The sequence below is a fragment of the Stigmatopora nigra genome, chromosome 18 (genome assembly GCF_051989575.1).
Source record: "Stigmatopora nigra isolate UIUO_SnigA chromosome 18, RoL_Snig_1.1, whole genome shotgun sequence".
In the NCBI taxonomy this organism is placed as follows: Eukaryota; Metazoa; Chordata; class Actinopteri; order Syngnathiformes; family Syngnathidae; genus Stigmatopora; species Stigmatopora nigra.
This window is the reverse complement of record NC_135525.1, coordinates 9123212-9146859: the sequence shown is the minus strand read 5'-3', so window position 1 is coordinate 9146859 and position 23648 is coordinate 9123212. Positions and strand designations below refer to the sequence as shown.

At 43.6% G+C, this 23648-nt stretch overlaps 5 protein-coding genes across 7 annotated transcripts; 2 read left to right on the top strand and 3 right to left on the bottom strand.

Moving 5' to 3' along the window:
• Positions 1-268: 268 nt before the first annotated feature.
• Positions 269-2708, bottom strand: slc18a3b (solute carrier family 18 member 3b). Its single transcript, XM_077739348.1, has 2 exons — positions 2617-2708; positions 269-2507 (listed from the first exon to the last, which is right to left on the bottom strand). The coding sequence occupies exon 2, from the start codon at positions 2396-2398 to the stop codon at positions 812-814; it is 1587 nt and encodes a 528-aa protein (XP_077595474.1). The 5' UTR covers positions 2399-2507; positions 2617-2708; the 3' UTR covers positions 269-811.
• Positions 2709-4651: 1943 nt separating this feature from the next.
• Positions 4652-6966, bottom strand: rgrb (retinal G protein coupled receptor b). The gene is made up of 7 exons (XM_077739350.1): positions 6785-6966; positions 6564-6720; positions 5838-5959; positions 5576-5729; positions 5386-5503; positions 4972-5085; positions 4652-4893 (listed from the first exon to the last, which is right to left on the bottom strand). Exons 1-7 carry the CDS (start codon positions 6858-6860, stop codon positions 4747-4749), a joined length of 888 nt encoding a protein of 295 aa, XP_077595476.1. The 5' UTR covers positions 6861-6966; the 3' UTR covers positions 4652-4746.
• Positions 6967-8464: 1498 nt separating this feature from the next.
• lrit1b (leucine-rich repeat, immunoglobulin-like and transmembrane domains 1b) lies at positions 8465-12007 on the top strand. The gene is made up of 4 exons (XM_077739370.1): positions 8465-8732; positions 9347-9807; positions 9951-10256; positions 10360-12007. The coding sequence occupies exons 1-4, from the start codon at positions 8611-8613 to the stop codon at positions 11415-11417; spliced, it is 1947 nt and encodes a 648-aa protein (XP_077595496.1). The 5' UTR covers positions 8465-8610; the 3' UTR covers positions 11418-12007.
• Positions 12008-12161: 154 nt separating this feature from the next.
• Positions 12162-14890, top strand: LOC144211857 (leucine-rich repeat, immunoglobulin-like domain and transmembrane domain-containing protein 2). Its single transcript, XM_077739371.1, has 3 exons — positions 12162-12671; positions 12750-13531; positions 13854-14890. The coding sequence occupies exons 1-3, from the start codon at positions 12562-12564 to the stop codon at positions 14633-14635; spliced, it is 1674 nt and encodes a 557-aa protein (XP_077595497.1). The 5' UTR covers positions 12162-12561; the 3' UTR covers positions 14636-14890.
• A 1280-nt stretch (positions 14891-16170) lies between these two features.
• Positions 16171-22793, bottom strand: LOC144211925 (cadherin-related family member 1a). 3 transcript variants are annotated; one of them, XM_077739500.1, is made up of 18 exons: positions 22520-22793; positions 22303-22305; positions 22124-22219; positions 21707-21852; positions 21574-21624; positions 21412-21501; positions 21230-21316; positions 20704-20820; positions 20237-20380; positions 20077-20155; positions 19897-19997; positions 19619-19822; positions 19332-19484; positions 19102-19266; positions 18946-19013; positions 18260-18488; positions 17868-18122; positions 16171-16914 (listed from the first exon to the last, which is right to left on the bottom strand). In XM_077739500.1, exons 1-18 carry the CDS (start codon positions 22578-22580, stop codon positions 16381-16383), a joined length of 2583 nt encoding a protein of 860 aa, XP_077595626.1. In that variant the 5' UTR covers positions 22581-22793; the 3' UTR covers positions 16171-16380. The 3 variants fall into 3 exon arrangements, with proteins under 3 accessions (XP_077595626.1, XP_077595623.1, XP_077595624.1); XM_077739497.1 differs by lacking the exon at positions 22520-22793 and having other exon boundaries at positions 22303-22348; XM_077739498.1 differs by lacking the exon at positions 22520-22793 and having other exon boundaries at positions 16896-17631; positions 22303-22348.
• Positions 22794-23648: the final 855 nt, after the last annotated feature.

Here is a 23648-nt window from a genome sequence, read left to right as displayed (position 1 = left end):
CAATTGTTAAATTTAGATATAAGTAAGACCACCTTGACCCCCCTTTGGGGTTGGTTCGCTTTAGAGGAGTTAAAACTACATGGAAAGTTGTATTTAATACACTTTAAAGGCAAAAATAACAATATTATTGGAAGTATTTTGCTGTGTATTTTTGAGCAAATGCTCTTACACTTAGATTTGCCTATATTTCATATATATTCCATTTAATTGTCATTCTAGGAGTATAAATATGAATTTGCAATGATAAGAAATAAATCCAGAGCTAGTCTGACGGATCCAAACAAAGATTTATTAAACGTACAGTCGATAAATGAACACACACATTTATTTGTCATAAGGAATTGCGACTTTGCGGAGACAAATTGCCCCGCCGTACACATACAAACACACACACACTCACACTTGGGCTTTTTTTGTTGTTGTTGCTTTTTACATTGTGCATATTCATATCCACATATATACAAATCCAGTTGTGCTGATACATTGTATTCATTATTCACATGAAAAAGATGACATTTTAGTCGGCCCTCTTTTTGTTATAGGAATTAAAATACCACCAATCATTGACTTAAAATTGTAAAAACAATAACTAAAATATATATATACTTTTTTGTGCTAGTAGATGTGTGCAGTTCATATTTGGTCCCACATATATTTTTTGTCACTTTTTGATTTACATTTAACACACACACACATTAAAATGAGGAGAAAATAAAAGCAAAAAAAAAAAAAAACATGGCGCACTCACTCACGCATTTGTGATGTTGTTTTATATTGCACATGGTTTAGGATTTAAACAGCGGACGTCTGGTCAAGTGAACTCGGCGCCGGAGGAGTCTTCAGACTGCGTGCGCCTGCTTTTGAAAGCGTCGAAGCCGTTCTCGTCCACCGGCAGACGATTCCCGGCCGTATTGTAACCGTTCCCGTCGTCATCATCGTTCTGATTCTTCTTCTTTTTCTTCTTAGCCCGCCTCTCCTCCATACGGATGGTGTCGTACAACCCTTGCGGAGGCTCCTCCAGCAGCGTGTCCCTCTCCGAGTAGGACGGGCGCATCTGGCAGACGTTACGCAGCAGGAGAAGCGCCGGCGCGTACAACACGTTGACCAATCCCATGCCTAGATTGAGCTGCACAAAGCCCAAGTAGTGCACAATCTGCCCCGCCACTATCGGGCCCATGGCGTAAGCCACCGAGTAGGAAATATCGGCGATGGCGTAGACGCTGCCGTAGACGGAGACGTGGCGGACGTCCACCAGGAAGGCCAGCGTGGGCAACAGCGCCGTGTCCACCAACGCGATGCCGAAGCAGATGCCGCAGAGTGGGGCGATCAACTGCCCGAAGCTCTTACAGGCCGGCACGGTGCAGGAGCTGGCGCCGATGATCACCATGCCCAGGGCGCCGTAAAACCACTGCAGGTTGGGGTGGCGTGCCGCCAGCTTGACGGTGATGTACACGCCCAGGACGTGCGGGAAGAAGGCCGGTAGCCATGTCAGGCCCATTTGCCACTGTGTGGAGTGCATGGTGCTTTCCATCCAGTTGGCGATGGTGGGCTCCAGGAAGGCCAGTGGGATGTTGCACACGGTCAGGGCGCCGGCCACCACCGCGATGTAGGGGTCCACCATGAGGCGGTAGATGGGCGTGCCCACCGGCATGTTGGGACGGGTGCCGCCGGAAAAGGGCCGGATGACGACCAGGACCAGGAAGCCGTCCACCAGGCACACGAAAGCCAGCACCAGGAAGGGAACGCGCTTACCGGCGAATTCGTACAGTACGCCGCCGAAGGGAGGCGCCACCAGGCTCCCGAAGGAGATGAAGGCCAGCGCGATGCCCAGCGCCCGGCTGCGCTCAGCTTCCTCCGTGTACTTGTCGGCGATCATGGCCAGGCCCGATGTGTCGGCGAACGCAGAGCCCAGGCCCTGTAAACTGCGGGCGAAGAACAGCGTGGCGTAGTTCTCCCCGAAGGCGAAGATGCACGTGGAGAGGAACATGACGGTCAGGCCGATGAGAAGCGGGACGTCGTAGCCCACCCGGTCGATAAAAGTGCCACTCAGGGGGTTGACTAACAGCTGTAAGATGGCCTTGGAGGCGAAAAGGACGCCGATTTGGATGTCCAGATTGCCGCTTTTACCACTTGCGCCCGAACTTGTGCCGTTGGCGTGCTCAAGCTCCGCCTGTTCGTTCTCCAGATCCGCCAGGTAGTCCGGGATGATGGGCACGATAACCATGTAGAGCATGTTGTCCAGCAGCAACGCCACGCACACGATGACCAAGATGATCCGCCGCTGCCGTTGCGGATCCCGCATGGCGGCGCTCAGTTGCTTGGTGCGCTCGCCCATCTCTGACAGCTTGTCGGCGGCCGACCTGGCCAGCCCCCCGGCCGAACCCGCCTCGGCGTTCATGCTGGGACGCGCTCTGGGCTCTCCTCCTCCTCCGCTCGGAGTGCGTCCTGTGCTGTGCGTGGGGGCTCCTCTCGCATGGGCGCCGCGCTGCCCCCGACCCTCTACTCGCCTGTGCGTAAAAGGAGAGGAAGTTTACGCACGCCCCCCCGTGCCCCTCGGAGCTCCCTCTGCCTCCCCCGGCCGCTGGGACTTGGATTCCGCTTCCATCCTGGGTTCACCTGGGGCTCTCACGTTAAGCCGGCGTTTGGGCTGGCGCGTCGGTCCCCCTGCCCACCCTCCTCTTGGCGCCGAAAGGTGACATCGGCGTCGGCGAGCAGAGACGAGTGGATCCCGACCACACTCTGCCCCCTTTATGCTAATTTACACCCCCCTTGCCAGTACTCCTTTTCAACCAATGGGAGACGTGCCTTCCATGCGTGAACCTCGGGATGGAAATTGAGAGATGGTAAGTGCAGTCTTCTAAAAAGTTCAATTTAACTGAATGACATTTTTTTTACCATTTTCAAATAATATTGCATACACTACTGTTTCAAAAGCAGATTTTATTTGGATTTCGATCATTTTCATACACATATTTAAGTGTATTTTTTTATCTTCATACTGAAGTACAGCTACAGATACTTGAGTTAAAAATACTTGGTACTGATTCCATTCCCTAAAAGTGGAAATTATTATTATTATTTTTTTTCTCTTCCCCCATCAATTTGATCCTTGACAATGTCCATTTTGCTATCTTACCAATAACAAAAAAATCAATGTGATTTGTTGTATGCATGCGAAAAGAAAAAAACATAATAGTACTGCAAGTATCACTAAATATGACTAGTTTGTGTACTTTATCCTTTAGGTTATCTTTTTTTAATAATATTTTAATAATTTCTATCCTATTTGATATGACAAGATAATTTTAACTCATTTTCCATGTACCCTTTTAGTAGAAAATGTTTGGATATCCCTAATTGAATGCCTAACTATTACTAATGCTAAAAAAAAGATAGAAAATGTCCTAGGAATGAATGCCTTCTTCCCAAGCAAAACCTACATTGTCATGGGCCAAAGTACATTTAATGAATGTTGCATTGGCAACATCTTGTGGTAGAAAATGGAAAGAATTCCTGTGGCTGCTTGAAATTGTGGTACATAGTCATTTTAACAAGGAAAAGGTCACTTTTTATATGACAAGACCTTTTATACCCATAATTTTTCATCATCTGAATTGTAAAAGTTTTTCATATTTTCCCCCAATAATTAGGATCATAATATAGCTGCTTGCTATTTCTGACAGATAGAGAGCAGCAAAGATCTGAAATATGAAATGCACTTTAATACCTTTTCTGGCTTCCTATTTTACTGTACATTAAAATATGAAAATATCCTAAATTCAAATTTAACTCTATATCAATTTTAAATGATGTAATCAGTTCTAACTGGCTTTAAGAATCGACCCCAATGCAAGTCTGCCTTTGCCTTTTGTCGTGTTTGTCAAGACGTCATTTCGACTTTGACTCCTTTTCCCATCTTGACCTTTGACCTTTGTCCTCAACTTTTAGCTACTCAATAATCTGCCTAGACTTTTCTGTAGTGGAAATGTAGATTATGATTGTAGGATAGACCTCATTTGGGTAATGTAATAGATTTGAATTGCATGGGCAAGTCATGAGTGCAAGGTTGTGTTGTCCAATTTGGCCTTTGCTGACGTCTTTGTGCTTGCAGACCGGCTATATGCGTCCATGACAAGGTGTCCTCCTTGGCTTCTTATGAGCACTATAAGCGTGTCTTCTAACTCGGGCTCGGGACCGAATTGGATCAGTAGTCCAGCCGCTCGCTCAGTGAAAGTTTTCCACGAATGCCATTTACTAATCTCGCCATGCACTCAAGAAACGAGGATTAAATTAGTGCTGGGTTGAGATTTGAATTCGGTTTTGGGAACCTTTTCCAAGCATTTCTAATTGAAACTTTTAACATGATCTCTATTTAAAGCTGCTCTTTATCTGGATTATTTTTTTTAGGCCAAGAAGTTCATACATTACTTTTTTGGGGCAATGTACCTCAATCAAAATGTCTTTTTTTCAGTTTTTAAAAGTGTATTTTAGAAGTACATTTTTAAAAAAATGTATTTTTCTTAGTTGGTGGAAAATGTTTAGTGTTTTGATCTTTAAAATCAGTCATATGTAAATAATTGTTTTATTACTCTTATTTAATTCAATGGAAATAATCTGCTAATTGCTAAAAAAATATATATCTTTTGTGTACTTCCATCTTTTATGTTTTATTGAGGACGGTATTCATGAAGAAAGACAAATGAAAACTGGACAGACAGTTAGTTCCAAAAAAAAACTATTTTCCATCTATTTGGACTTGGACTTCTTCAGGTCAGGTTCGGCGACCTTCTGCCCCGTGAGAAAGTACCACACGCCTCCGCGGTAGAACTCGTTGCCGAAAGAGTAGAGCAGCGCGTTGAAGATGGGGTTGGTCTTGGCCAGTACTGGAAGCACCTAAGGTGGATTAAAGCACAGACGTTTTAGAGAGGTTATATTTTCCAAATATGATATTTTTGGGTTAGAGTTACTCACCATTCGTAGCTTTGGAGATATGACTTTGACATCTTGGAAACAGGCGTAGATGCACATGAGCACGTAAGGGCCCCAGCACATTAGCATGACTCTTAATGGTAAACTGGTGTTAAACTGAAAAAGAGGGACATTTTTAAATTTTCAAATGCAAAAATAATTATATATATGATTATAATATCCTTATACATTGGAATGATTTTGTTTCAAATGCAAAAATAATTATATATATGATTATAATATCCTTATAGATTGGAATTATTTTGTTGCTATTTGAAAAATGTTTTAATTTAAATTTTTTATTAACCCATTCCTGATCTTCTATTTAACAGAAGAACATGGATGGATTTCAAGTTTGATTTTTCTGATGCAAAGTTTGGACCCCCCTGCTAGAAATGGACTTGAAGATGCTCTCACCCGATGATGATGGATCTTTTTGAAATGTTTATGAATGGAGCTGTAGCATGATAGCATGGTGAGTGCAGGGAAGGTCAAGTAGAGCACCACCAGGGTGATCATGAAGGTAATAAAGTCCCTAAAGAGAATAACACATACTGTTGGTTAACTCTCATTCTCAGTCATTTTACGATTATTCTGTCTTCCTCACCGGTCTCCTCTGGTGTAGTCCAGTGTGCAGCAGGTCCTCATGGGTTCAAAGTCGTAGACGCCCCATCCCATGAGAGGGACGGCCGCCCAGAAGATGGAGAGGATCCAGATGATGACGCTCATAACAATGGCTGTGCTCCAGAAGAGTTTTTGTCCTGCCAAGAAACAAAGAAGCTCCGGTTGGATATGTTTGGATTGCCTCATAAATTCCTGAAGGACAATATTTAGCATGATGTTGTTTTTAATGTTTTTACTTGACTCACTTGTGCAGTACTGGTGATATCGGTCCCAAGCGATGGCCGCCATAAAACTGATGGACGCCAGGACGGAGATCATGCCTTGGAAGCCGTGATAAGCACATCCATTCTGGCCAAAAGGCCAATATCTGAATAGGTGAGGGGACAGCAACAAGATGAATATTATCTGAATGTTAAAAAAAGTCCTTTAGTACTACTTTTTTGACCCTGTTGTAATCTTCTTAAAGACTTAAGATTGATTTCGCAGAGTGCAGACTCCAAGTAGCATTGGGAGACTGTTTATCGGTTTAAGTGGATCAATACCCTTTCTGGCATCATTCAGAAAAAATGCTATTACTGAAATATAAGCGAAAGACATTACATCAAAATAAGTATATAGTACTACTCCGATGAGGGGGTGTGGCCAAAAAACACAACAAATCTTTAACAAATAATTCTTACTATTCGATTAAATTAATAAATTATTAAACTTGTTCATAATGTCGAATTTGCCTGTTTTGCGCAGTTTTATTGAATATATATTCGAATGATAATTTTAAAAAATGAGGGAATTCTCTCTCCCATCATTGTATACACAGCTGCAAGTTTATACTGTAATTAATTAGTACACGCCGTTTTTTTTTCTTTTTGTTCTAAACAGTGAACCACGTTGTTGTTACCCATAGCTTAACTTGATGAAAATTCCTTTAAATCCCCCTCTATTTGAGCAAAAAAAGTATAGTTCGGTAGTACCGTAGGTAGCTAGCGTAGGCAGCCGTGAGTCCGTTAAAGTTGAGGCTAATGTCAGCTAGGGCCAGGTTAAAGATCAAGTAATTACTGGGGGTCCTCAGCTCCTTGACTCCCAGGAACGAAGCGACCGTTACGGCGTTCAGGAGGAATCCGACGACACCTGCGGGACAGACGGGCGTCAGTTCTAAAAGCGACAAAAACAAGTGAGTTGGTTCTTGGCTTACCGCCGACAAACAACGCCGAACCGAACAAGAACATGTCGAAGTCGTCAAAACCATCAGGTAAGGTGTACGCCGCCATGTTGACGATGCACCACTTAGTACAACACGATTCGGACTTGTCCCCCCACTTTTGATTTCCCTTAACGTACACCAAATGACCTTTTCTGGGTACCTCCTACCCCACAAAGTAATGCTTTGTGTTGCTGTCACATGAAGGGGAGGGTGAAACAAACTAGAACAATGTGCTTAAGATTTTTTTTAAACTTCTGCAATCCCCCTAAGAATGTCCTGAATGGAACCCTTCGCTAGATTTGAAGTAAAAAAAAAAAGCCTAAAACTTTGTCTAATGAGTTCAAATGAAAATGCTATAACATATGAATAATACTTGTGTAGTGCTATGATTTATTTAAGGTAACTTCATGATTTGCTATACAATAACGTCATGATATAGTAATAATCTTCCCTTAAAATTTCCTTATATTTCAGTACTACACACCTGTAATTAATTACAGCAACACTATAGCATTTTTAAAAACAATGACAAGAATAGTCACCCAATTATTTCAAATGAATGTTGTATATTTGTATGTACATGTTTAAGTAGTCATGTTTTATCATTTGTAATTCTGGTGTGATATTTTGACATGTTTTGAATATTATGCATGTATAAACTGTTGGAATACAAAGTATTGAAAACTATGTTGGTGACTGGTATCCTAACTTTTTGAAAAGTGGGCCTTCTATTTACTCAAAAAGCTTTTTTTGAAATTGTGTGGTGAAATGCTGATTGCAGATTGCATTAATCTGCACACAGATTAAAATAAACTCATCAGCAAATGAGTTAATGTCGTGCCCTGTTGGACAAGGGACAATGTCCTATTCTAGGACTCGCTAAACTCTTTTTAAAAAGTTATACATTTTTCTCAATGTGATTGTTGTATTGTTTGCATCTGAAGAACAATTTCATCCACAAGACAATATGGTAAGTTTCTTTTAGTAGGATTGTTGTTTTCCCATGAAAAATATTCAACTTCAAGTTGGATATTACTTTTTGCAGGGGATTAAATGGAATGAAGGAATAGAAAAATGAAAGGGGAAAAATGCACAGAGATGACTGGATTTAGGGATTGGTCCTCTTTTCTCTAATTATTTTTCTCACAACTCTGACATCTTTAATGTAGGTCATTCAAATATGGAAATGTTGGATTATTCGCTATGTAATGATCAAACTGCATTTTTGAAAAATAATCTTACAGTGAACTGATGTGACCTATACGATTTCTTTGTAACAATTAAAAAAAAATGTGGGAATATAATCTCATTAATAATTTATAAATTGGCTCTACTGCCAACTGGTGGTGAGTCTGCATTTAGAAAAATACTTCTTATTTGGGTTTGGAAAACAAAAACAATGCAGGTAAGTTGGTTTAATTTAAAAAAGTAAAAACAAAAATTTTAATTTCTCAGGAAATGTCCAAAAAGAATCACAAAAAAATCTGTTGATGTGGTTTTTGGAATAATGTCAACACTGGAAAGAGAACGAAAGTGACAACTTTGGAGCCTATCAGCTTTCAGGGTAGCCTCGGTGTAATCGTGTGAATGAAAATAACCCCCAAGTAAACTCCTCCTCCTCCTCCTCCTTCTGCTCCTCCTGCTCCTCTAATCCCAGCGCATCCTTTTTTATCTGACGACTGACAGCAGGCAGAGCAGAATGGAGCAGATGGAGCAACATGCATCTCACGTCCCCTTAAACAACAACTTTTTTTGTTAAGGGTTTCTATTTAGTAGTCAACTAGTTAGTAGCATTTAGAAGCCTGGTGGGAACCAAAATGAGACGACATTTTTGGCGTGCTTTTTGCGTGGCTCTCGTATTTCTGCCCTGCATGAGTACTTCGTGTCCTGTGCAGTGTAGCTGCTTCTTCCACAAACTCAGCGATGGTTCCAAAGCCAGGTGAGGATCAACATTTTTACCTTTTGCACTTTTTTTTTTGTTATCTATTCCGTGATTTTTCATATCTCGCGTGCAAAATTGACTGTGCGTTTTTGCTTTCATCAATTCTGTAGTGGAGGATTAACTTTGAGTTGCTCTTTAATCTCCTTTCCTTGTTACTGGACAATAGGCCGCTACTTTTTTCAGAACAGTTTATTTCAAATGGATGCTACTTTTAATCTACATTCAGTTAGAATTGCAATTCCCACATTTATAGCAAGGAAATTGCATTCATTAATGGAATAATTGTATAGCTAGTGTATATAGTGATGTAGATATTGTGGATCTTTGTATATATGTAGATAGGTAGATTGTGTCGATAGCAAAATGGCGATGAAAGCATTTTTGCGAGGAAATCCGATACGATTTCTATCAATCGGTAATAATAGTGAAATCTGCCAGATAATTTTCAGTCTGTGCATAGCAAACAGCGACGAATACATTTGTAGCAAGGAAATAACAGTATAATCCACGAGATAATTTTCTTTCTGTAGATGCAAACTGCAACAAAAATATATTCCTAAATACAACTTTAGGATGAAATACATTTCTAACCTATTTAATTTCCCTGGCAGAAGCGTCCTTTGCAACGACCCTGCAATCAATGTCATTCCTCCAAACTTCCCCGCGGACACTTCCAAAATCCGCATTGAAAAGACTGCCATCACAAAGATTTCTAGCGGCAGCTTCCGCTACCTCGGCGGCATGGAATTTCTTTGGATGTCTTTCAACTCGCTGAACTCTCTCAGCTCCGAGAGTTTTCGGGGTCTCACAAACCTGGACGAACTGAGGCTGGATGGCAATGCCCTCACCTCCTTCCCATGGGAGTCCCTCAGTGACATGCCCAACCTGAAGCTGCTTGACTTGCACAACAACAAAATATCCAGCATGCCCGCAGAGGCCCTGGTGTTCATCAAAAATATCACCTATCTGGATTTATCCAGCAACTCCCTGACTACGCTACCCACAGATGTCCTCTCACTTTGGCTAAACGTAAAACCGCTTCAGGATGCCGATTCCTCCAAGTTTATTCTCGGTGAGTTTTCATCATCCGAAGGCTTCTCGTTCCCAACCGTTTCGGATTAGTCTAATTTAAGGAGTTGTTTGCGTGAATGGTTAAAATAGCTACCATGCAACCAGGTCTCATTGACGACACTTGATTTATTTTTATTTTTTCAGGCCTCCACGACAACTCGTGGCTGTGCGATTGCCGTCTTTACGATCTGGTCCAGTTCCAGAAATCTCCCAGGTCGTCAGTAGCCTTGATAGATCCCAGGCTCCGGTGTGCCGAACCAGAAAGTCTGTCAGGGGTTTTCTTCACTGAAGCGGAACTGCAAAAATGTCAAGGCCCCAGGGTGCACACAGCAGTGGCGAGGGTCCGAAGCTCATTGGGCAACAATGTCCTACTTCGTTGCGGCACAGTGGGTGTCCCCATCCCCGAACTGTCTTGGAACCGTGCCGATGGCAAGAAAATCAACGGCACGAGTAAGTCAAGCTAACGTTAGAATGCTATCTATTTCTGCAAATAGCGTCAAGGGGATTCAAGTTTTTCTCTTTTTGACCCAAGCGACAATTTCTGTCTTTACAGTTCAGCAAGAGATCTCACAGGAGGGCATCATTTGGTCCATCCTAAGCGTCCCAGCAGTCTCATACAGGGATTCGGGAAAGTATGTATGCAAAGCCAGCAACTTTGTGGGCACCGCGGACGCCATCATCTCTTTGGTGATCACGGATACATTTCGGTCCGAAGAAGCAGGCGCCGCTGTCGCTAAGAGACCCCAGAGAAAGAAGACTAGCGCTATGGGGAGGGCGGCCTATCAAGAAAAACTCATTGCTCGATATGTGCCTCCCCCAACGGCCGCCCCGGGCAAACCGCTTATCGAACCACTAGGCGGCAAAGGGGTCACCGGGAAGTACGAAGTGGAGAGCTACAGTGTATCCACTGCTTCTCGAGGGCGAGGCCGGGGGTCCAAATCTGGGAAGGCCGACAAAGGAGTTTTGGGTAACATGGTAGCCAATGCCTCATCTCTACAGCAAGCCCCAGAGCGAAGGGTAGTCCGCTCGGTCAAGGTGATTGGCGATACTGACCACACTGTCTCGTTGAACTGGCGAGCCCCAACGGCCACCAACATCACAGAGTTCAGCGTTCTGTACGCCGTGTTCGGCGAGCGCGATATGCGGCGGATCAATGTAGGAGCGGGCAAAAACCGGATCACCATCGACGGCCTGGTGCCAAAAACCAAGTACATTGCTTGCGTCTGTGTCAAAGGTCTGATCCCAAGGAAGGAACAGTGCGTCATCTTCTCGACAGACGAGGCGGCTAGCGCCAGCGGCACGCAGAAGCTCATCAACGTGGTGGTCATAACGGTAGCCTGTGTGATCGCCGTGCCCCTCACTCTCATTGTGTGTTGCGGCGCCATCAAGAAGCGTTGCCAAAAGCTCCTGGGACGTCCGTCCAAGGAAATCCAAGATTCCTACGTTACCTTTGAGACTTTAGGCCCCACCGCCAAAGCCAAAGGGATGGAAAGCGAGTTTCTGACTCGGCTCAACCCGGACGAGTCCAACAGGCTGCTGTCAGCCAGGTCTAGTGTGGACTCAGAGGCTATTACCAGGACTGAGGGGCCACCCAATGAGTACTTCTGCTAGAACCAAACATTTGCCTCAAACTTCTGGAAAAAAAGCACTTTTCAGAATGGAGTAGTGAAGACGCATTCCTCCTTGGGGGAGGATTTGACAGCTCATTTGCCACTGAATCAAATAACTCAACAGCCTTGTGGGGGAAAAATTATAATAATAATAATAATGACTCCAAGTATGATACACCACAGACAAAAAGGGAAAGGATACATAAGGTCTCAATGTGTGCCACCTCATGTTAAAAGATGAACATGTCAACTTTTAAACTTTAACATCTTTTATTCACTATAACCCCACACTGTGTAAAAACTTTTACCTGAATATATTTTATTTAGAAAGACCAGCGATGGAGAGGTAGGCAACCTACCCAACACAAACAGTTCCACCAATGACTGCAACCCACTGCAACTCGGCCCATTCTGGAATAGTTTGCCCACCCTGGCCAGTAGACTGTTTGTTTGTCACGTGCCAGGTTTTCTGTCCAAAACTCTTCACATCTTGCACAATTTGTAATATGTATATACTATATACATATTGTCAACTGGATTATCTGTACATGAAATAATTGAATGTAAATAAATGTTTGTATTTAATATGTACACATATACTGAAATGGATGTCAACTTGAAGAAGGAATACATTTCTTCTTACCGACGCAATCTGCGTCTATGTTTTCTTGGCTTAATTCCGGGGTGTATTCAAGGATACCAAAGCCTTTGAGCCCCAGAGCCAATCCATTGTCCGGGCTAAAGGTACACGGCGTACAGTCGCCAAAGCAAGCCAACAACGTAGACTCAAACTGATTGCTAACAGAAGCACGTCCAGCGCAATTTATAGAGGTCAGATCCAATCCTCTCCAGACATCTGTCGCCCTCTCTCGGCCCGCTAACCAGCCCACTTAGGCAGATGGGAGTCCCTTTGTTACCCACGGACTTACATTGGACCCTGACCAAGTGGCCTCCCGAAATACCCTGACGCAACAGAACGGCTCAACCCATTTAGAACAGGTTCCTGGACAAAAAATACACTTGGAGTGCACCTGGTGCCGTAAGCATTACGTAAAGGAAGCTTAAGCTAATAGGCTTCGGACCACGCAGCCTGTCAACGGCGTGTCGTGCATTCAACGGGCTTCTCCCCGGGCTCCTCCTGGAACATGGATGGCTCCTATGTGGTGTTGAGGTTTGCTTTGTTTTTTTGTCTCATCGCTCCCGGATCATCGACTTGTTTGAAAGGTTGCTCTTGCACCGATGATGCCTCGGGAAGGTGAGTCATCTCTGGGTTGTCTCTTCCAGCTAGATACCCTTAGACTGTCTGGTGACCTTCTCCCCTCATGACATCTAGGTCTTTGCTTTGTCTGGCAACCCCCATGACACGAATTCCAGACAACATCCCAGAGAATTTCACAAAAATCCGTCTGGAAAACTGCCATCTGACCGAGATACCTCGAGGATCCTTCTCCAAAGTGGGTGCCTTGCAGTTCCTCTGGCTCAATTTTAACAACATAACCCTAATCAACATGAGAAGCTTGGAAGGACTGGCAAATTTGACAGAGTTGCGGCTACAGGGCAACAAGCTGACTTTAATCCCATGGACTGCATTTGCAGATACACCCAAACTGAGAATTCTAGACCTGAAACACAATCGCCTGGACGTCCTACCGGAATACTCCCTAAGAAACTTGGCGCAACTGACCTACTTGGACTTATCCTTTAACCAGCTGAGTGTTGTTTCAAAGGACGTCTTTGCAAACTGGCCACTTTACCACCAAGACGAAACCGTTTGGGCTAAGGATGGACCAGTCTCCAATGTGGTCTTGGCTCTACATGACAACCCTTGGCTCTGCGACTGCCGCCTCAAAGGTTTCGTGGAGTTCATCCGGGCGGTGGGCCCCCCTATTGTTCTCATGAACTCCTATTTAACATGTGCTGGCCCCGCCTCTAAAGTGAACATGTTCTTCCACAGTATTAACTTGAAAACATGCACAAAGCCTGTGGCCTCTACCCCTGAGACCATCATCAACAAGCGACCCGGAGAGAAGTCAACACTCTCATGCTTGGTCAAGGCCAGGCCAGTGCCCACCATTGAGTGGATGCACAATCAGAAGATTATAAGAGGATTTAACGGTAAGATGTATTTATTTATTTGTTTATTTTTTCCATACCGTCATCCATTAAACAGTAAACCTGCTTTTGGAGCACTCAGGCTACATTTTCAGCTAAGGGTCATAGTTGAATAGTTTAGCTCACTTTTATCTGACTTGTATTTACAGCGAGTTGTTTTCAGTCAGAAAGTTGCTAAGTATTAGTTAGTGAACAATTATATCATGTAGCCTGTCAGGGTTATTTGTCAGTGCCTAAAACCCCGGGATTTCCATCCTATATTTTGTCAACTTTTGTCCGTGTAAGTCATAACATCTAACTCCATTTTTTGTTTTTCCCCATACAGTAACAATGATTTCCATTGATGAGGAGACATTTAACTCCACTTTGGCAATCCCCTCTTTGGGCCTCGGGGACGGAGGACTTTACACTTGCCTGGCTAACAATTTCATCGGCAATTCCACAGCCAACGTCACGGTAAATGTTAGCACTTTGAGCTTCTCTGCTCCCCTCCCGCCTCCTTCGCCAATCCTTTCCCCCGCCGAGAACGGCCACATTGAGATACGAATCGCCAAACAGACAATTTACGGCATCACCCTGGAGTGGCGCTCCACCGCCAGTTCGCCAGAAACCTGGTTTACGGTCCACTTGGGTCAGTACGACTCCCCTAAAAAGGAGACGGTCTACATCGGACCGGGTATCAACAGCTACTCTGTCGGTGACTTGCTCCCTTTCACCAAGTACGAAATATGCGTGACCTTGAAGAACCACCCGCCACGGGGGGGACAGTGCATCGTCTTCGTGACGGGAAGCGACGTTAGCAAGATGGAGCAGAGAGAGCGCCTGATCCATGTCATAGTGGTCGTTTGCGTCATGGCGTTGGCCGTGCCCGTGGGTATGTGCGCCTGCACCACCGAGGCACGCTTTGGCTTCCGGGAAATCTGCGAGAAGTGGAATTGGCGCTCTCGGGATGGGAATCTGCAGGCGCCTGGCGAGAGTCGGGAGGCCTTCGACAGCCTGCGGGTTGCTAGCGACCAAGTCTTGTGTGAGGACACGGAGGAAAAGGGCAAAAAGAAGCATAAACGTGAAGATCGAGGCCGAGGGGGAAGTGTGGCCTATTTGTACTGAGTCCAAAAATGAAGTCAGTCAATGTTATTGCACTATTGATCTGTCGACTTGGAGTAGAAAGGATGACAAAGACCAATCGTGGTCATAAATCAATCCCATTTCTCACTGTGAGAATGACAATGCCTTCACCAAAACATTTCCAAATCAGCAACTTGGATGCCTTTTTAATCTCTGTTTGTTTACGTTTTAATGTTCATTCTTGTTTCTTTGTTGATATCCAACTGTGTTGTTTCTGGAATAAAAAGAATGCCTCAAAATTTGTCTTTCTCTTTTTTTCCAGTACAATGGCTCAGAGGATTTGTTACATAAGTGCTATATTCCTAGCATTTATCCATATACCGCTAAGCAGATTAGTGATTTTTCTCTCAGAACCCTTGTCCACAGGGCATGATACTTGTATTTATTGACAGTTTCTATTGCAAATGATTTACACATTACAGGGAAAAATACCTCTGCATTTTATATATGTATATATGTATTTATTTAAAATGTCCTTGTTTAACTAACAGGCTTTTTTTCCCATTCTCTTCTGCAGGATCATTTAAACATTGGTCCATACAGGTTGGTCTTATGAATGAAATGATACTGTGTTGATGCTCAGTTGTTACTGCATTAATGGAAAGAAATATATGTACTATTTTAGCATGTCATTCCCATCGAACGAGCCCACTTTAATCCTGTTGTGTCACGGACGACGTTTAAGGCTTTGCATTTATCTAATAATCCGATCGACTATAGCCTCTGTGCACCGGCTGTTTTATGTTGAAGTATTTATTCAAAATCAAGAAAATACAGTACAAAGACGGTATGTATATGTCACATGCAATGACCAGGAATTCTCTTTAGTATATAATGTTGTATACAGTTATCTCCAAGTACTTTATAAATTCATATAGTGTGAATCTTTTTAAGTATCCACATACATGCAATTGAAATACAAACATGACAAGCTTAGACGTCATTTTGTACACAGTTATAAGCATTATGTTTGATATATTTAGACATTCAGAACACCGTAGTTTATACACGTTGAAAAATAACATTAAAAAATGCAGAAAAAGCAACCCTGCAAGCTAGCGTTTGTTGAACAAGTGATACTACCGTGGCACATGATAAGTTGTACAAAAAAGCAAATTTATGTCAGAAAAGTTTAGATCATGCTGATTTAGGTCACCTACATGCTAAGGTAAGCTCGCAAATTCAATGTGTACGAAAATAAAATTGTAAAACAAAAACAAACAAAGCTGCTGTGAAAGAAAGATTTGTGTGCGAAGAGGTAAGTGACATTAATATTTCATCATTAACTGAAATTTTTTCTTACCACAAATATCTTTAAGAATAATAGGTCATTCACAATGAGTATTTGCTCATTAAGTGGTTTAGTAGCTTGTATTTTTACTTGTGCTAGTTTATTATCAGAGTCAAGGCCTCCATTTCTACTGGTACATTTGAATAATATTAAACGCTTATGCGCATAGTATATACAGTGTCAAATAATAGTCAATCCATCTAACAGTGAGTTTTCTGTTCCTTCCTACATAGTAACATTTAGTCTTTTTTGAGTCTGTCACAGACTATATTAAACTTGATCAACTGACTTGTAAGGCGGAAAAAGTTGCACACAGAGTATTTTCTAGGCCTTTCCTGACTTATTGACTTTAAAAAAAGTGTATTTACGTTTGTGTAAAGTGAATGTGTAAGTGTACTTTTTCTGTAAGTCTACTCCGAGATAGAGACACTTGTAGTTAATAGTAACCTTGGTTGTTTTCGATAATTTTCTGTTCCAACCTCATTTTCAACTCTGAAACCAAAGCCGAGCTCATGTTCCCCTCCTTGCGAGTACCCGGTTTCCCTTTCTTTGAGACTTTAGAAGCCAGGGCGCCCGAGATAGTTGGAACGGCGCGGGACCGCTCTGGGGGTCTGCTAACGGCGGGTGGCGGCGGAGGCAAACATGGGGCGCAGGGTGGCGGCGGAGGCCTCCTTTTCGGGGTTAGGCCGACCTCTCGATCCTCCATGAGGAACTTCTCGGCAGGGTTGGCGAATTTGATCAGTGGCACCCTGAAGTTCCAGGGCTGCCGTTGCCTGGGTCGCCTCCTGATGATGCGGCGGGACGGCGTGACTCTGTTTTGCGACTTGGTGTTGCGCATGTACATGGCCGTAGAGATGAGCACGGTGGCTCCTACCAACAAGCTAACCACCAGTGTGAGCATGCCTAAAGCTTTCATGGGGTTGTCCCTACTTTTCATTAAAAAGGCCGCCATAGGACCCTTGAGAGGCGTCTGCAAAAGAGCACAAATATAGATTTGAGATCATCCGAGTGTCACTAGCGTAATCGAGGGAGGGTAGGAGGAGTTAAGCACTGGCAGAGGAGGCCCAAACAACAAGGCTACACGGAAGTGGAGTTCATTTGTGGATCTTTGGTCGATATTTTTGCCAACTCCAATGCCCCTTTTGTTATGGTGATGAACTATGTACAGTGTGTGTGGATGGGTGGGTGTGTATGTTTGTTTGACACCCTTGCCCCATTTGCTATGGTTGTTTGGGAGTTCGTCTGGAAGTGCATGGAGCTTGCTACGTTTTGTCTTTGGCAGAAAGCTGATGACACGTCACAAGAGCCAAACAGAGTACAAGAGCATGCTTGGACACAAATGTTCCGTTATGGCGAGTTTGGCAGCAGAATGATGACGGATATAGTCTTAAGGAACCCCGTCTGTGGCCAGTCTAGAGTGTTTTGCAAGTTTAGCAAACATGCTCTCGTAATCACATCGTCACATGGATGGATGGATCCTGCCTGCCCTTCACTTGGGTCTGCGGATCACTTTGATATAGTTACTCTCCGGGTTGATTCGAGACTTTTTGACAGCGCTACAGTACAAGGTGGTGGATATGCAGACGGTTAGCAAAATCAGACTGATGACGAGGCTGAAACATATTCCGAAAACGGTCAGCGGACGCCTGCTCAGGCCCAGGAAGTATGAAACAATGCGGCCTTTGACCTGGAAAGCACGATTCACAACACACAAGACCAGAAACAGTCATCAACATGCCGAGCCACATGAAGAAAACAATGAATGAATGAATGGAAGCATGAACACCCGGGACTCTTGAGATTGGCCCTTGTCAAATAGGTATGTTTCTGTGATTTGAGCTTAGCATAGCAATGCGATAATTCATAAAAGCAGAGCTCTACGGCTTGGGTCAGTGCTAGCTTCCAGAGGTAGAAGGTTCTTACCGCCTCAGTGATGTCGATGTTGACCACAGCGGTTGTGCTAAAGGACGGAGAGCCTCGGTCCCGGGCCTGCACCACTAGAGACCACTTGCAGTCCTTCTGGATGGTGATGTTGTGCACGATCTCCATAGACTTGATGTAGGGCTTCAGCTGGATCTCACCCGTCTCTGGGTCCATGTCAAAAGCATTGTCAGGATCCGCCGTCATGATGGAGTACTCCACTACGTTATTGGGCGACTCTGCATCCTCATCCACCGCCTGCCAAGATAGATTTATATAGCTTGTTGTCACATTTGTTCTGATTCTAGAAGAGCCATTGGCTATTGCGGACTTGGACTTGTCAGACATGAGGAGAACAAAAGATGATCTTCCAATGGGAAAGGTTCATCACGCACCTCCACTTTGACAGAAGATCCAATGATCATGGTTTTCTCCAGTAGTGGATCACCGAATTCTGGTGGGTGGTCGTTCATGTCCAGTACAGTGACAAAGACCTCCGCCAGGCTGTACTTTCCTTCCGAGTCTTCCGCCTTCACGTAGAAATTAAACTTGGAACGCACTTCGGCATCTAGTGTCGTCCACGGTTGCGTTGTGATTCGACCCGTTGATGGGTGGATGGAAAAACTGTAAAATTAAATATCAACGGTAATGCTTTCAACTCAGGAATGAAAAGCTTGTGGTTATTTGGTTCCCTGTGATAAATCACAAGTGAGTTGAAAAGTGGCAACTTTCACACAATGAACTCGGGTGACCGCCAACAGACGCGCATAAATTTGCACTTTCGCTCCGCCACGCGCTTTCTTCGTTCGGCCTCAGCGCCACGTCTCAGGCTCCAGCTGTCACCCTGCATGTTAATTGGCTCTTCCTAGGCGAGATGGGCCTCCCGTGACTATTTTTAACCTTCCAATCCAATTAGGAGATGAGCCGGCATCTTGCAGCCAGCCATCTTAAGGCCCTTTAATAACAAACTCGTTTTCTCTTGCATACTTTTAAGGTAAAACTAATTTTGTGATCAGGACCACCCCTTGTGGGTTATCCATAAACGGTAGATACAGGTCTAAGGGAGTATGTAGTTACTTACAGGTCTGATCCTGATCCGTAAATGGTGTATTGGACTTGACCCCATGGTCCTGAATCTGGATCGTTTGCCTGGAAAAGTAGGGAAGATGGTCACTCCAAGAAACTCTGTGGCATTGGATGTAGTGCAGAGATACAGTGCTATTTTCAACACACTGACCAAAACAGTGGAAACACTGGTGCCACCAGGCGAGTTTTCAGCAACCCTGGCGATGTAGTACTCTGCAGTAAATCTGGGAGTGTTGTCATTGGTGTCCAGGAGGTTGATCACGATGTCTGCTGTGGCACTGAACCTCTCGGGAGTGTCCAGCTCCACTGCCAGTAGCTGTAGTACGTATTAGATAAATCATTCAAAGACCAACATATAGAGGATCTTTTTAGAGTGATGACCTTAAATGAGAGGGTTGGTCCCTTCTCATAGTCGATGCCAGATGTGTCCTCCACGATGATGGTCACCTGGGCTTCATTTAGGACTGTCTGCGGGACCACGCGGAGAACTCGGCTCGGTCCCACTAGCCTGAGTTTGAATTTAGCGTTGGCTCCCTTCATTTGGGCAAAGATATACTTGTGTAAATGTTGCAATTTGTAGCATACATAGCATATGTTATTTTCTCAGTAAACAGTTGAAAAGTGCATCGGGTTTAGCATAGTTTTGGGACCCAAAAATGTAAGCGTACTTGATCTGAATCGTTGACGGTGATCTTGAATCCGCGAAGGATTTCCCCCGAGGGCGGGTGCTCGTACATGGTGACCTCGAACTTGCTCTGTGGACCACTCTCGCCGTAAAAGGTGGGCGGGTGGTTGTTGAGGTCCACTACTCGCACCATCACCACAGCAATGTCATAGTCTTGCAACAGGTCGTCTGGTCCCACCTCAGATGCCTGTTCGGAAATGTTGAGCGCAGATTGAAAAGCTGAACTTTAAAACCGTTGCGGACCAGAAAAAAAAATAGTACCTTGACTTTAATTTCATAGAGTTCATTTTTTAGTAGCGAAGGGTGCGTAGTCAAAGTGATGCAACCACTGGTTCCATTGATGTCAAATACTCCGTCACTCCCTGTAACAGTCAGTGTAGCATTGTTGTGACCAATCATAACATAGCAGTCTAATGCATCGTGGTCTTGAATGGTTCTTACCATCGAGGATAGAGTAATAAATAGGGTTGGGTTTTCCCTGATCGCCATCTCTGGCATACACCGTGAATATTTCCGAGCCCTAAAAACAACAATTAAAATGGAATCAAAGCTGCACAGGTTGTTGTTACCAATGGGTGTTTGAAATGTGTTAAAGGCGTACAGGGACAGAGACTTCGTAGATGTAGCCAAAGTAAGGCGTTCCCACGAAAGATGGCGGCATGTCTTGGGCGTCCAGTACGTTGATTGTTATAGTGGCTGTTGAGGTTAAAATCTGGTGTTTGCATTTGTACTTCCCGCCCCCGTCCTGTGGGAAACAGAATATTGTTTAGTATTTCCGTTGGTTATTAGACCTTGAACTACTATGCCAAGACAATAGACAAGTTTTGTGTTGGGTAAGTTTTCTTCTATACTATGTTTGCTACACAGTCCATCAACAAAGGTGTAAAAGGTAGCCCGGATTAGCAGCACTGGATCAGGCTTGGTGCTTATATAGCTCTTCAATCTTCCCTAAGACCAATTAGTCTCGCCTTGTGGTGGTTAGTGACAATGTGATATGAATCGTCACCCAAAAGCAGATCCTGAATGTGAATGTCCTGGACATAGAAGTAGTACTACGATGCGTCTCACCTTGGCGACCACGGTCACAAAGTGCGTGGCTGTGGTTTCGTAGTCCAGCCACTCGCCCGCTTTCACCCTCAAGACGCCACTGTGGGCGTCAATGGTGAACTTGGCAAATGGCGTCGGCTGAGGGCAGAAACAAGTTCAGATTTAGGTTATTTTGTTGAGAGACCGCACAGGCAGACACGTTGTTGGTCAACCTAAGCCCTCATTAAGCCATTATGCTAGAAAATGTAATTAAAATTTAATCCACTCAAGTAACACATTGCTCATTCGATGTGAGATTAATCTTTTGCCATCACTCAAATGGCTTTTTGCCAAATTTCCCTCCAGCTTGTCAGTAAGACCCTTCCTCCAATCAAAGCAATGCAAAACTATTTCAAAGTAGATATGGACTAGGACTGTATATTCCTTTCTAGTCAAAATTGAGCTGTCGAAACGTATTGCAAAATAAAATCCCACTTCACACAATGTTATTTGCCACCCAAAAGGCTTAAATATAAATCTGCATAACACTTGAAAGCGAGAGCATCACCTGAAGGGAATAGGAAACGCTGCCTCCAGAGCCCATATCTTTATCCCGGGCGTGAACTCTGTAAATGCTGCCGCCCGCTGCGGCATCCTAGACGACAGCAAAACAAGAACAAAAACAAATTGCTTAAGACCATAGATCATTTCACTATAATTCTACATAGAACCATATTTAGTCTATCCTACCTCACTGATATCGACGATAAAAGGCAGGTTTTGGAATTCAGGAGGTTCGTCGTTGGCGTCCGTGATAAACACCCTCACGTTTTCCACCACCTAAAAACAAAATAAGATGACTATAAATTGTGCTTCCAGTAACTTATAACTTACTCATTCATGCCTGCTTACTTTATTCCGCCCATCTGTAATGCTAACAAATGCTGCGATCTCATCTTGTTTCTAAGCAGGAAAAGAAGATAAGAAAATACTACAGTTTCCAGCAAACAGGTAATGTGTGTGTATGTGTGTGTTTGTGTGTCACCTCTCGGTCTAGTTCCAAAATAAGGGTTACGTTCCCTGACTTGGGGTCCACCCTGAAATACTCTTTGGAACCCATTTGGAATGTTAGACCGTATCGTATTGAATCTCCCTCGGGATCGGTGCCATTGAGGATGTATATTTGAGTGCCTAGATAGAAGTCATTTAAAAAAAAAATATAAGACACATTTTCTATACTTTGTAGATCCAACATAAGCTAAAAAAGATGACATATGAATGATGAAATCGATCTATTATGATGACAGTGCAATAGTTTATTTGTTTTTAGGCAGGTTTAGGAAAAACTAGTCTGTGGCACAATTCATTACTGTGATGTGCCATTTTGTATTATTTAAACTCATTTTGCACATAAAAGAGCATTGGAAAGAAATTAAAATACATATGAAAATGACCCTCATACCAACTGGCGTGTCTTCAGACACACTGAACAAATCCATGTTTCCATTAGTACTGCTCGGTCCATTATCGTAGAAATACGGTGCGTAGTCCGATTGCCCTTCGTAAAAAAAAAGTAAACCATCTTTAAATTAGCAAGAAAATCATCTTTTTATATAATATTTTCTTTCCAGAGTAACTTACTTGCTAAAAACCAAGCAGAAATGGATAGCATGAAAAAGACAATCAATTGTTTTAAATTTAAACTCACCATCCAACAAAAATGTAAAGTTAAAGCGTGCAAAATTATTTTTTAACTTTGCTATAGAGGAGCATTAAATAAAGATGGACGGTGCGTGGCGGGGATTAAACGCCTAAGAAGTCTTACCAAGCCGCGGCCATAAAAGAAAACAAATCTTACCCGAGCTGAAATGCAGAAGGAGGACAAACGTGAAAATACACGTTTTCTTCTCTTTCTTCATCCTGGTGGGGCGCCGAGGCCCGGCTGGCTCACGTGGTGGGTGGGACGCTCGCTCGGGCGACGGCTTTCGAGTCTGACCTTCTGCGGGCGGCTCAGCCGGTGGAAGAAGAGGCTGGGTGGGACTCACAAGGCGCTGGCTAATCCAGCCAGTGACGCATCCTTCCCCTCCGCGGGCGTCTTGCGACGACTCTGCCTTCCTTTTCAGTCGGATCGCAGCTGGAAAGCGTTGGCGCAACAGCTCGCACCTTCACGTGCGTGTGCTCAGACAAAGTCAATGACGCTCCTTTTACAGCGTGGAAATGCAAATGTACGCCCGTCTTCATTTTAGAGAGAACAGAATAGTTTTTTGGGCTGGCATCAAATGTACTAAAACTAAATTCCTTAACAACTGTATAGACAGTCATTACAAAATTCAATGGTAGTGTGTATATTCTTTCTAATTTACACAAAAAATTACAGACTTTCAGCAGTTTACTTTACTAGTGATCTTTTTCTATGTTTTACAATGTATTGTCATACATGTAATATATTAATGCCAACCAGAAAATGTATGTTGTAACATGGAAAATTGATTCATGAAACTGATTCCCCCGACTTATAAATATTGAGTTTGTCATTTTCAAAGGGGGTGTGTTGACTTTTTATGTGTTCTCTTGCATTGAATTATCAGCCTTATTATTAATATTATTATATTTTTTTTGCTATTGTTTTTACAGAACCCAACGAGATGTTCCTACTTTGGCTAAACATAAAAAGCCTTGGAGGGTCTTAACAAAGCCATTAGTGAGTGGTCACCATCCGACCCGATGGCCTACTAAGCCTCACGTTGCTCTCTTTGCGGCCCTAAAATCACCCCGGTGCACTCTGGCTCGCCTTCCGGTCGCCATTTTCCACTCTGGCATCTTTATCAAAGTAGAACGACCAACTTTTAAGGTAAAGCTTTTTATTTAATATTTTTTCTGTGATCTTTTTCTATTTTTAAAGCCTTCTTAGTCCAAAGTGTGTCAGCAGAAGAAAGTTGATAACTAATCCTTTCCTAGCCAAAAATCACATGCCGGTTGGTGGAAAT

Excerpts from the sequence above, each read along its gene's own strand:
- lrit1b (XM_077739370.1), top strand. The coding sequence starts at position 8,611 with ATGAGACGACATTTTTGGCGTGCTTTTTGCGTGGCTCTCGTATTTCTG. Across the intron at positions 8,733-9,346 it reads AGCGATGGTTCCAAAGCCAG|AAGCGTCCTTTGCAACGACC; the intron begins GTGAGGATCAAC and ends TTTCCCTGGCAG. Across the intron at positions 9,808-9,950 it reads TTCCTCCAAGTTTATTCTCG|GCCTCCACGACAACTCGTGG; the intron begins GTGAGTTTTCAT and ends TTATTTTTTCAG.
- slc18a3b (XM_077739348.1), bottom strand. The coding sequence starts at position 2,398 with ATGAACGCCGAGGCGGGTTCGGCCGGGGGGCTGGCCAGGTCGGCCGCC.
- rgrb (XM_077739350.1), bottom strand. The coding sequence starts at position 6,860 with ATGGCGGCGTACACCTTACCTGATGGTTTTGACGACTTCGACATGTTC. Across the intron at positions 6,721-6,784 it reads TTCGGCGTTGTTTGTCGGCG|GTGTCGTCGGATTCCTCCTG; the intron begins GTAAGCCAAGAA and ends TCTGTCCCGCAG. Across the intron at positions 5,086-5,385 it reads AAAAGATCCATCATCATCGG|TTTAACACCAGTTTACCATT; the intron begins GTGAGAGCATCT and ends CCTCTTTTTCAG.
- LOC144211925 (XM_077739500.1), bottom strand. The coding sequence starts at position 22,580 with ATGAAGAAAGAGAAGAAAACGTGTATTTTCACGTTTGTCCTCCTTCTG. Across the intron at positions 21,625-21,706 it reads TTTTGGAACTAGACCGAGAG|AAACAAGATGAGATCGCAGC; the intron begins GTGACACACAAA and ends TTTCCTGCTTAG. Across the intron at positions 20,821-21,229 it reads GCGTTTCCTATTCCCTTCAG|CCGACGCCATTTGCCAAGTT; the intron begins GTGATGCTCTCG and ends TTCTGCCCTCAG.
- LOC144211857 (XM_077739371.1), top strand. The coding sequence starts at position 12,562 with ATGGATGGCTCCTATGTGGTGTTGAGGTTTGCTTTGTTTTTTTGTCTC. Across the intron at positions 12,672-12,749 it reads ACCGATGATGCCTCGGGAAG|GTCTTTGCTTTGTCTGGCAA; the intron begins GTGAGTCATCTC and ends CATGACATCTAG. Across the intron at positions 13,532-13,853 it reads GATTATAAGAGGATTTAACG|TAACAATGATTTCCATTGAT; the intron begins GTAAGATGTATT and ends TTCCCCATACAG.